At 47.2% G+C, this 11,327-nt stretch overlaps 2 protein-coding genes across 2 annotated transcripts in view; one reads left to right on the top strand and one right to left on the bottom strand.

The window, feature by feature from the left end:
• The window catches only part of CACNA2D4 (calcium channel, voltage-dependent, alpha 2/delta subunit 4), a 132,522-nt gene that overhangs the window by 74,420 nt on the left and 46,775 nt on the right, over positions 1-11,327 (top strand). The window lies entirely within an intron of this gene.
• The window catches only part of LRTM2 (leucine-rich repeats and transmembrane domains 2), an 8,630-nt gene continuing 4,083 nt past the window's right edge, over positions 6,781-11,327 (bottom strand). The window contains exons 3-4 of the mRNA XM_009879631.1: positions 9,399-9,989; positions 6,781-7,484 (exon numbers count right to left, since the gene is read on the bottom strand). Of these exons, the coding sequence (XP_009877933.1) occupies positions 7,030-7,484; positions 9,399-9,989 (1,046 nt within the window). The 3' untranslated portion in view covers positions 6,781-7,029. The remainder of the gene's footprint in view (positions 7,485-9,398; positions 9,990-11,327) is intronic.

The raw sequence follows: 11,327 nt of genomic DNA, 5'->3' as shown, positions 1-11,327 counted from the left end.
AAAGAGTGCAACAAAAGTCTACAGTGTTGTTCCAGAGGTGAGGAAATGCTTTACAGCAAAAGACTCAATGAACTCAATCTGCTTATTTTAGCAAAAAGAATGCTGAGAGATGATTTGATTAAAGTACCTTCACAGAGAGAGATGCTGGTTACTGAACATTTGGTTTTTTTAATCTAGGGGAGAGAAGCATAACAAAAACTTGTGACAGGAAACCAAACAGATTCAAATGAGATATTAAGCATGAATGCTAACAGTAAGCATGAATAGTTATTGTAGCAAGGTACCAGGGGAAAAGGTTTTTTTTCATCTCTTGGATGTTTTTTAAATCAAAGGTAGATGCCTTTCTGGAAGATTCATCTTAGCTGCATGTAAACTCTCACTGTTGGACTTTGTACAGGATAACTTCTCTATTTTCTGTTTCATAAGCTAAACAGATTGAGGTCTTTAAGCCTTTCACAGCAAGGCATTTTCTGCCACCCTCAAATAATGTTTGTGGTTCTTTTCTGCGCACTTTCTAAGTAGCATGCGACACGCAGAAGGTCAAACTGGATGATCTAAAGTCCCTTCTGGCCTTTATACTCTCTGAATCTCTGCCTCTGTGAATTCATTAATGTTTGCAAGCTCCCAGGGAGCTGCCAAAGGCAAGCACTATAGAAATGCAAAGCATTGTTGTTACTCTGGATGTTTCCCCTGAGCTTTATGCAGAGGTGGTTGAATATCTCAGTGTATCATCGGTGCATATTTCCTCAAATGAAATACCTGCATTTGTCGCTCATTCGGTGCCCTTTACAAGTTGATTTTCTGCAGCTGTTCTAACAAACAAATTTATTCCCAAGTTAGGACACAGAAAAAGCAAATTTGAAGGGCCAAATCTCAACTTGGAGCCCCGAGCAAAGAGCAGCATGTTTTTGTCCTGGCCCAGAAGCTCAATGCAAGGCAGAGTTATTCTTAGCTTCACGCTTTGCTTTCTCCTTGGCTCCAGGTGTCCTGCACATGGCCTCTGCCTGGCTGCAGCACAGTGCCACCATGGGAAGGAGAGGTCTGGCCCCCATTGGTTGCTTCTCCCCCACCTTCTAAAGGGAGAAAAGTTGTGAGGATGCTGCCTTGTCCCCAGATTTCCTGGGCTGCTACTGCTGTGGGGAGCTCCCCAAAATGACACAGGAAATCTTTATTTGCTTTCACTCCATTCTGTAACTGTACTCATCAGGGAATGCTTATTATTTTGTCTGTATTGCACAGTATTCACAGAGGGATAGCTTTTTGGTCCTCAGAAATCCCATGCTAGGACTCACCTTATCTAATCAGAGGATAGAAGCTGACCCTCTGACCCGTGCTTCCAATCAGTACTAGCAAACACTGTTCCAACCGGCACAGCAAGCTGCCAATGAACAAGATAGCGAGGAGGATTTCTATTATATATATTTTACATCTATTATATATGCATATACGTAATTATGTGTTTATATATATCTGGAGTTATATATGTGCATGAGTGGATATGTATACAGGGCGAATACATTTGCAAAAAGAAAGATAATCAAATTGCAGAAAATCACAGCCTGCTCCCAGATAATTCATGAACCAAAAAGCCTAGAGTCACTGGATGATTGTGTTGGCTTTGCTTTTTTCTGCTCTACATTTCTGGTATTATAGGAACTGCTTAGTAGTATCTGTGTGCGCTCCTCTACCTACATGGCAAAATTAGATTAAACTATGTGTCATAGACACCATACTGTTAAACAATAATGGTGATTCCCTTGCGGCACATACCTTTTCAGCAGAGCAGATGCCTCAGCTGTTATCGGATTAAGAGTATCTGGGTTCTGCTCCCAGTTTCTCTCTGAAGATCAGACTGAGTATAACAGCGTGGCTGAGTATAACAGTGGGAGTATGGTGGCACAAGGGTTTGCTTGCGGCAGGGTTTGACATCTTTTGTGGTTCCAGGTGCATCGGGATGAACTGTTTGCCACAGGAAGAGTGTGTGATGAATTGTGTATGCATAGCATTGGAAGTGGAGAAGAGGGGAATATAAACTTCTTAGCTGTGTGTGACAGACCTAGCCAGTGAACAGCTGGTGGAGAGACTCTTTTAGCTCTAGGGGTGACAGCTTGTGTACTTGGGGGTGCAATAGGATTAGATAGCAATTTCCATTCATTTCAAAGTAACCTTGCTCAGGAGGGCCAGGAATCTGGAGATGTAGGAACCCATAGCTCACTATTTGTTATTGTAAGTTTTATTGAACATTATGCTCTAATTAAAAAAAAAAAAAAAAAAGCTTTTGGAATCAAATTTGACCTGAATATAACTCCATTGGCTTCTACGTTCTTACACTAGGGATTAATTTGGCCCTTTCTACTTTTATGTAATGAGCTGATTGCCACAGTATCTTATCCTTGTTACACAATCGCCCTTGTCTGGCTGTGTCCCTGGAGCACTGTGTGTGTGTGTGTTTCTAGATCTAGGGTCTCACCTTGACTGACTGTGTATTTAGTCCTACAGCCTCACCCGGACTACCGGTACGTGCTCGCCTAGGACCTACACTGATATAGTGTATATGTGTGTGTGTATGTCTATGTTCATCCCAAGTTCAAACACTATGTACAGACAAGCATACACCTATGTGGGAATTCAGGGGCCTTTTTGTTTGGCTGGCTGTATCCCTACAGTGTTTGCTTTTGCAGGGGGTAGGGGAGAGAAGGGAACTATCAGAGATCTCATTTAAACAAGAAGGAGCATAGGAAAATACATTCTTTATTATTCTTCTGTAACAACAAGCCAGAAATATAATATACCTTTAAAAATTTTCTGTCTCATGCCAAAGAAACCTCCATTCAATCATTTTAGAAAATCTTGTTGCTCTCCCTCAAACAGTAACAAAAAGAAAAAGAAATTACAAGTGCCATCTGTTCCCTGCAAGAAATGTGCCTGCCTGTACCACAGGTGGGTGTGTGGGGAAGGGGAGCGGGGGGAGCAGAAGAGGTGTTTCTGGTGGCCCTGCCAGCCCCTACCATCGCCCTGGCACGCGTCAGACCTGCCTGCCCCAGAAGACCGTTTTCTGAGGGCAGGCACCTGCATGTGGCATTGATACACCTGCCTGCACCAAAGGGTGCATTCAGGGGAATTCCCCCCATGCCTAGCCATGCCCGCAGGGAGAACAGGAGCCCCTGTCCCCACACACCAGAGGAGCCCATTGCCTGGGCACACCGGGAGCACTGGGTCTCGTTCTGTATCCATCACGCCACAGCAGAGCTTCACTTCTGACCACACTGGATACCATGTTCCCTAGAGTGCCTGCAGACAGTGCAGCAGCTCAGTCACACTGGGGCAGCTGGTTTTCCAGGTGAGCTAGGGAACAGAGTAAGAGCCTGTTTGCAGTCAGTGGTATAAAGAGGGCATTTCCCAGTGAACCCTGTTACTCTGTGCTGCGTGAAAGAGGACAGACAAGTCCTTGTCCTTCCAAGTACAGCGTTTGCTTTCCAGTACAACTCCCCATAGCAGCCAGCCTTCATGTTTTTCAGCAGCTCTCTTTTCTCCCCTTTCCTGTCTTCTCCTTTCTTGGGTGCATTTCTAAACATAGCAGTCCCTTGTCTAGGGTTGAGATGAATCCAGACTTTCTGCCTTACAAATGAAAACAAAAAGGAAAGGATGGGCTAGGTCATCATCAGCCCCACAACACAAGATATAGAAAATTTTGTTAGCAACAAAGAAAAATTGGTCAGGGCAGGAGGAGGTCACAGGGAAGCTGCAGGGAAAGGAGGATTCCTCCCCCCAACCCCTGCATTGTCCCCTGCCTCCCTCCCATTCATTTTACCTCTAGTCTATCCCCTTACGAACAATCTCTCTCACTCTCTTGCTCACTCACACACACACACACATACATACACACACACACACATATATAGATCCCATTTTTTTTGTGCAATGTTCACCATTATTTGATGCAAGTAAAATATAGATCTATAAATATACCGCTCTGACTCAAGTCCCATTTCAAGTATGACTGTGGAGTCCGGTATGGTAAAGAGACAAGGTCCCCTGAGAGGGAGGTTGGGGAGAGGTTTGGATCCAGCAGGCAGAGTCTAGTCCTGGCTTGCTGGGAATGTGGAGCAGCAGTAACACGCATACGGAGTCTGCAGTGCACCAGTTCTGCCCTTCAGAGTGGGCTACAGTTGCAGCAGATGGGATGGTTGGTGTGGCTATACAGTGCACGGGGGAAGAGTCCTTCCTCCTCACATCTTGCCAACCCCCCTCCTCCTCTTCCTCCTCCTCTTCCCCACAAGCAGTGTCCTGGGAGTGTGGGTACAATGTGTGTGCACACTTGTGGGTGGACAGCTTCTCCCAGTCCTCCTTCCAGGGCAGCCTGGTCTTCTGCTTCCTGAAGAACATCCTCCTCTGTCCCGTGCATCCCTGTGTCAAAGGGAAGTCATGCCAGAACAGTGCAGAGCATCCTGTGTCTGCCTCTGGTGGCCCAGGGTAGGCCAGGAGGGATTTTTGATTAGAGACTTGGCATTGGGTGCCCATGGGACAGTATAGCCACCTGTCTGGGACCAGACGGGGGTGAGGAGCCAGCGTGCATCATTTCCACAGGGATCCAGCAGCAGTGAGCAGGAGGGCTGTGAGACGTCTGAAGGCATCGGGATCCAGCTGGAGCAGGGGGAAGAGGTGAGGTGCCCTGGCAGGGTCCACCTGCAGCGCGTGCTGGGCTCTGAACACAGGTTGCTAGCAAAACACCCTGCAAAGCTGGGCTGGCTGCCAGCTTGTTTCCTGATGGCAGGGATCACACCATCCACAGGCACTGTGGATGCACGACCTCCGGTGTCATCTTCCTCGCCCAGGAATACCCACTGTGACGGGTTAGAGCAGGTTGCCATGGCAATGTGCGCTCTTCCCCAGAGACAGCATTTTATCCCACTTCCAGTGATACAAAATGAGTCCTTATGTTGAGTTCCTTTCTTTTTTTTTTTCCTCTCACTGATCCAGCAGCAGTGAGCAGGAGGGCTGTGAGACGTCTGAAGGCATCGGGATCCAGCTGGAGCAGGGGGAAGAGGTGAGGTGCCCTGGCAGGGTCCACCTGCAGCGCGTGCTGGGCTCTGAACACAGGTTGCTAGCAAAACACCCTGCAAAGCTGGGCTGGCTGCCAGCTTGTTTCCTGATGGCAGGGATCACACCATCCACAGGCACTGTGGATGCACGACCTCCGGTGTCATCTTCCTCGCCCAGGAATACCCACTGTGACGGGTTAGAGCAGGTTGCCATGGCAATGTGCGCTCTTCCCCAGAGACAGCATTTTATCCCACTTCCAGTGATACAAAATGAGTCCTTATGTTGAGTTCCTTTCTTTTTTTTTTTCCTCTCACTTTTTTTTTTTTTTTTCTTCTGTCAGGTGGGAAAGAGCTAAGAGTAATAGGAGGCACTGCAGTCTGAGGGCTTTAAAATCTGGTTGGGGGAAGTCACTCTGTGTGACAGTGGCAGTGTGCGCGGTTGTGTGTGCGGGCACACTTATGTGCAGCTGTGGATGGTAGTGAATACAGGAGTGATGGTGAGGGGAGCGTATGGTGGGCTGTGCTGCCTACTGCGCTGGACCCTTCCTGGGCTCTCCCACCTGTGCCATGCTGTGGTCTAGGTTTCAGCCTTCACCTCAAGACCTTCCAGAATTGTGCCCCCTCTCTTCAGTCAGCCCAGCTGCATAACCCTACTCCATACACTGTGCTTGTCCCTCTGCCAGCCACGCCAGCTCTTGGATTGTGTGTTGCCTTCTCCTGCCACCTTCCCCTAGGCTCACACTACTCCTCAGCGTGGCTTACACTGCTGAGGCTGGTAAACCACCTTCTCTTCTAGTCTTTCCTGATGACCCACTTCTACTCTGCCAATCAAAGATTTCCAAATGGAGGCTTCACATCCTCACGCTCTCCATTTATCATAGGAAACATAAAATAGAAAACAAGAACACACCTTATTTTTTTCATGCTCTGTATTCATTTCCACAGACTCATGCTGTAACCTTTATAACTTTGCCTCTCTCCATCCTCTTCTGCCCATTTCCACTGGCTCTGCACTATGGCTGAGATGTTTTTGTCAAGTCCTCAGTGGCAGGGTGTGTGTATTTTGTCTGAACCAGAAGGTACTTTGCACTATTATGATGAGGCTGAATGTATTCATGGCTGCACACAGAGGGGAGATCAGCATGTGCGCATGTGGCTCTGCATGCGCAGGTGGGGTGCCTGGATGTCTGGAGTTGGGGCTGACTCCGTGTGCGTGTTGGGATCAAAATGAGTCAGTAAGTGTGTGTGTGTATAGGCGGACGGCTCTATATCTGTACACCTATAACAAATGACGTGTGTGTGTCAGCTCACAGATTTTTACTTGGCCAGGAGCAAAAAGGGGGACGCTATGCTCCCTAGCAGTGTGTTAGAGTGATACAGGTATCTTTCCACCTTTAAAAGTGAGAAGGGAAATCTTTCTCTAACTGTTGTCATCCCCTAGGGACTTTCCCTCCCTTCTGATGTGCTCTCAGCGGCACTGACCTGTAGGGTGGTCAGCAACTTACTGTCACGCAACAGCAGTGACCCTAACAGCGAGGCATGGACACTTCTGGTGTCCTGCTCCTCACGCAGGTTTTCACAGAGCTGCTCTCTCTGTTCGCAGAGAGCTCTTGACAGGATACAGGACGACTCAGGACTGAAGCTGAGAGGATGACACAGGTTCCCAGAAGGTGCCAGCTGCCTCCACAGCAGGCATGCAAAGGAAGCTCTGTGCAAGGGCATGAGGCACAGCAAGCACTCGAGGTCTGACTCTACTTTATTTGTCTGGGAGGGCCCAAGGGTGAAAGGGCACAGAATGGCCTGGTGCAGAGGAACAGAAGTTGAGCCAGGTGCCCTGACCCCCCAAAAGCATGTTGCACTACTTGGGTGAGTGGAGCAATAGCACAGTCTGTCTGTCTGTCTGGGAGGATGTATTTTGGGAGGACCCCATGCTTGACTGCTCTCAGGTACCTTTGTTCATTGCTGTCCCTTCCTTCCTAGAAGAGTTTCATGCCACAGAAGAGATCTGTTTTTGCTCTTCATGTTCACCTTCTGTGTCACCCATGAGTGGCTGCCTCTTCTTCAGCTCCCGGTGGTACTTGGCCATGAGGGAGGCATAGATGCAACCATAAGCAGCTGCCACTACCATCATGATGCAAACAATGCCGCAAACCACCCCTGCGATGATCACAGTGCCAATAGCCCGACGCACGCTCACAGGCCTGTATCGCTGTTTCTGAGGGCATCCCACACTGGGCTCCACTTCTGTTTCTGGGCCCAATTTAGATTTGGAAGGAGTTGGGCTTCCTTTAGTGCAGGGTGGGCCAGTATTGTCCAGCACTGTAGAGCTGTTCTCATCATCCAGCTGGGAGCAGTAGTTAAACATCTCCATGGGCACCATTCGCATATCCTTCCCTTTCAGCTCCTTGGGCAGGGTACATGCCAGCTGGTCAATTTTCCCACCTGTCCCAATAGAGATAATAGGAGTGAACCACAGCTTCATGCTGATACAATGACAGTAGAGCTAAATCCTCAGGTGGGATGAGTTCCTATGACTCCATTCACACCTGACAAGGATTTGCCCTGCAGAAATCAGGCATAGCAGCATTATGGTTATCGAGTGGGGAACTGCTTTATCATAGTAGTGCGGCTATAAAATCCAGTCCCTCATGCATGTAGTAATATGTAGTCCCTCATTGCTAAGTAGAGAGAGTATTCAGAGAGCTTCTCCCATCCCCAAAAGGCAGCCATGATCTAGTGCAGGATGTTTCTAGAGTTCAAGGGTGACGCTGAAGTCAGGAGGTGCTACAGACCTCCATGTCCTGAGAGATCCACAGTGCATGTCAAAGGTGGAGGAAGGGAGTGCACCTCCATGCACTGGCCAGAAGGAGCACATGTAATATCCTTTAAAACTATTGTTTTGCCTAACTTGGAGACATTTTGCATGCCTTCACCCTCCACAGCTGGAACAGTGTCAACCATGGCAGCTGGCTGGGGTGCTTCTGCCTAGGTTGGAATTGACACTAGAGCTCATTGTGCATATCTGCATAGATGTCTTTCAGGCCAAGACATGAAAGCCTTCTGAAACCGTTTATTAAGTCAGCCTCATACTGTTTAGTGAGTTATGTAAGTGTCACTAGAACCATTTTAGAAAAGGAGAAATTAAAGCGAAAAGATAGGACCAGGCTGTATCTTCTCAAAATAACAACAGACACACAGACCCATCTTCTAACAACTAATCCATCCTCCCTCTGTGAAAATAGTGACAGATGTTGAAACAAATGCTTGAGTGAATTTGGGCAATTTCTTTGGAAGGGGAAAAAAAAAAGGAAAATTAACTCTGTGTGCTTTCCATGGACTCTGTGATATGAGAGTCAAGAAAGAAAACAAACAAAAAGAAAAAAAAAAAGAGGAAAGTGGCACTTGTATGCTTGTTTGATTCTGCTCACACAAATGCATATTTCAGACTGCAGTGTAGCCATAGGCGTAGATAATCTCTTTGCAGCATGGCTGGGATCAGCTGGGATGTGACAGCTGACTGTTGCTATCCGCATGATTTGAGACCCTTTCCTACTCAATGACTTCAGTGAGAGAAGGTTAGGCCTTCAATCGTCATTCCGGTGAAATGTGCCATCTTTCTTTGAGTCACAGCTCCTGAAAGCGTGTCATCCCATCAGCATTCATGCTAAGTGATACGTAGCTTTCCAGCCTTCCATATTTCAAGGAAAAGCTGGAAATACAAACTTGTCAAAACTGCCTGGTTTGAAATGACGATTTTGGAGCCAGCCTGACTTGGGGCCTGGTTTGTTAATTTGAGCTTTAGTTTGGGTTTGCCAATATTAATTGCGGTATTTTCCTAAGTGTCGGTGTTTCCTATGGTTCTTTTGTTGAAAGCAAACCTGATGCTTTACAGCAAAATCTGGCTTTTACTTCTTCTGGCTTAAGTAAGAGAATGGGACGGTTCTTTTCCAGTGTGAAAAGCATTTATTTTTATAGGCAGAAAGGGTGAGGGGAACTCATAATCCCAAAATTTTGATGATGTTTGAGGAAAGTTCTTCCCGCTCTCCCCCTCCCCCCTAAGAAAAAAAGAAAAATAATTTTTCAGATTAGAAACAAAGCAAGGAAATAGGAGATCTGGGCTGGCAGAGGACAACTCAGCCTGGCAGTGTTGCTATACAAAGGTGTGGTGGCACTAAACTGTCTTTTAGCATAGCCCTAATGTAGCATGGCCCTCATGCTCCTTGGCTAAGATCTGGTAATCAGGTCAGCCTGACCTGCCAAATATATCTGCCCATGTTTCTTCCCTGCCTGCCTTTCTCTGCTTTTCCATGGAAAACTAGCACGTCCATGCTTGGCTCCCGCTGCGAGAGCACCTACCTCTGTAGGAGAACCACTCCATCCAGTGCTTGAAGTCTCGGAGGTTGCAGTCACATTCCCAGGGGTTATCCCCAACTTGGAGCTGCTGCAGGCTGGTTAGTGGTTCGAAGGTCACCCTGTCCAGGCTCTGCAGGCGATTGGACCTGAGAGAGAGGGAGCGGAGAGCAGGCAGGTCATCAAAGATGCCCGAAGGTATCTGGGCCAGGCCGTTGATGGAGAGGTCCAGCTGGCGCAGCAGGGCCGTGTGTTGTAGGAGGTCCTTGTCCAAGGCCCGGATGCTGTTGTTCCTCAGCTGAAGCTCTGTGAGGTTCCCCAGGTCGCTGAAGATGTTCTGAGGGAGCTGGTCCAAGAAGTTGTTGGATAGATCCAGCCTCTGTAGGGCAGAGAGGTTGGAAAACACTGCTCCTGGCAGGATGCTGAGTTTGTTGTTGAGAAAGAGGAAGGTCCTGGTGTTTGTGGGGATGTCTGAGGGGATGGAAGAGAGGCCCAAGCCGCTACAGTCCACTTCCAGGTTGCCACTGTTACACTTGCAGGAGGAAGGGCAAGCAAAGAAGGACTCGGCAGCACATAGCGACAGCCAACAGCCAAGCACTGGTAGGTGAAAAGCAAGGGAGAGAGAACGCAGCTATTAGAGCAGTGCTTTCCTGTCCTCACCCATCGCCACCTTGAATGCAGCTACGGCTACAATATGACCTTCACAGCGGGACTCTTCACTGCAATGCCCTGAAATGTAATGAGCTTCATCACAGCTATGTCCCTTTACTGCTGGCCTGCACCCTGGCAGCATGAATTTCCTCTTGGTCTTTTTTTATGAGCAAGCAAATGAATGTCCTTCCAGTTTCACAAGGAAGTAAGAACAGTGCATCCCAAAGGACTTTGCTGCCACATACTAGAGCATTGGAACCTGTCAGACAAGAATGGAAAAGCAAGCGGTGGGAGGTGTCACCTCTGATAAAGGACAGCTCTTTCTAAACAGTCAGGGTTGAGAGAGGAGCTCTATTTTTTCAGAAATAGACCTGTTAATGAAAAGCTTTTAAGAAAAATGTAAACAAAATAACCTACATCTCAGTTGTGCTCTTGTAGTTTGAATCCTAATCTTTGTGATAGATCAGACTCTAGGTCTAAGTTAGCCTCTAAATCAGGGTATCATTTGCTTTCCATGTCCACAGTGTGTTGTGTGGGCCTTGTGACCAGAGAATTTTTAATTAATTAGATTACATTACAAAAGGATGACCAAGAAAGCAGTTAAAAATTAACAAGGAGACCCTAAACCACTGGACTCCTGGTACTTGCCATTGCTCTCAAAATAGTTTCTTAATCCCACAGCAATAGCCCCACAAGTATCTCCTCTGACCAAAATTGCCCATAGCAATGTAGATGAGGAAAAAAATTGCAGGTTGATATTTGAAGAAAGGGGTGTTAGGAAAAGGGTTAGCACACACCCCCTTTCTCCTGCAGCATCTCAAAGGTAAGGTCAGACAAGCCACAAAACAGCATTTTTTAGAGCTGTTGTGGATCACCATTCCAGACATGGTCCAGATCCTATGAGCGGTGTCAGGGCACTAGTTACTAACGCTCCCTGGGAGCCAGTGGCTTTTAAAACTCTCAGGAAAGCAAGCTTTGTGCCACCTGTCATTAGAGGAGTGGGAGTTGTTTAAGCAGACTATGTAAAACATTTGCATCCTTCATCTTAATTCCTTTTGTGGAATTGAGATTAGTTTCTTCAATGTGGGAAGCAAATTCAGCTCCCTCGCTATTTTTTAAGGTGACAAATTTGAGCATTTGACTAAAACTGAAGCAGGTTTGTCTGTACGTCGTGCCATGTTCTCTCCATTTTTCACTTTTCTTCAGATAAGGCAGTCATTTGGGGTTGGTAGAATCTTTTTAGGGGTGAATTGTAGCTAAAATGGATGCATTTATTGTCTTGCC

Source organism: Charadrius vociferus, unplaced genomic scaffold, assembly GCF_000708025.1.
Source record: "Charadrius vociferus isolate BGI_N301 unplaced genomic scaffold, ASM70802v2 scaffold90, whole genome shotgun sequence".
NCBI lineage: Eukaryota > Metazoa > Chordata > Aves > Charadriiformes > Charadriidae > Charadrius > Charadrius vociferus.
The sequence above is the reverse complement of the archived record's forward strand: the minus strand, read 5'-3'. Positions and strand labels throughout refer to the sequence as shown.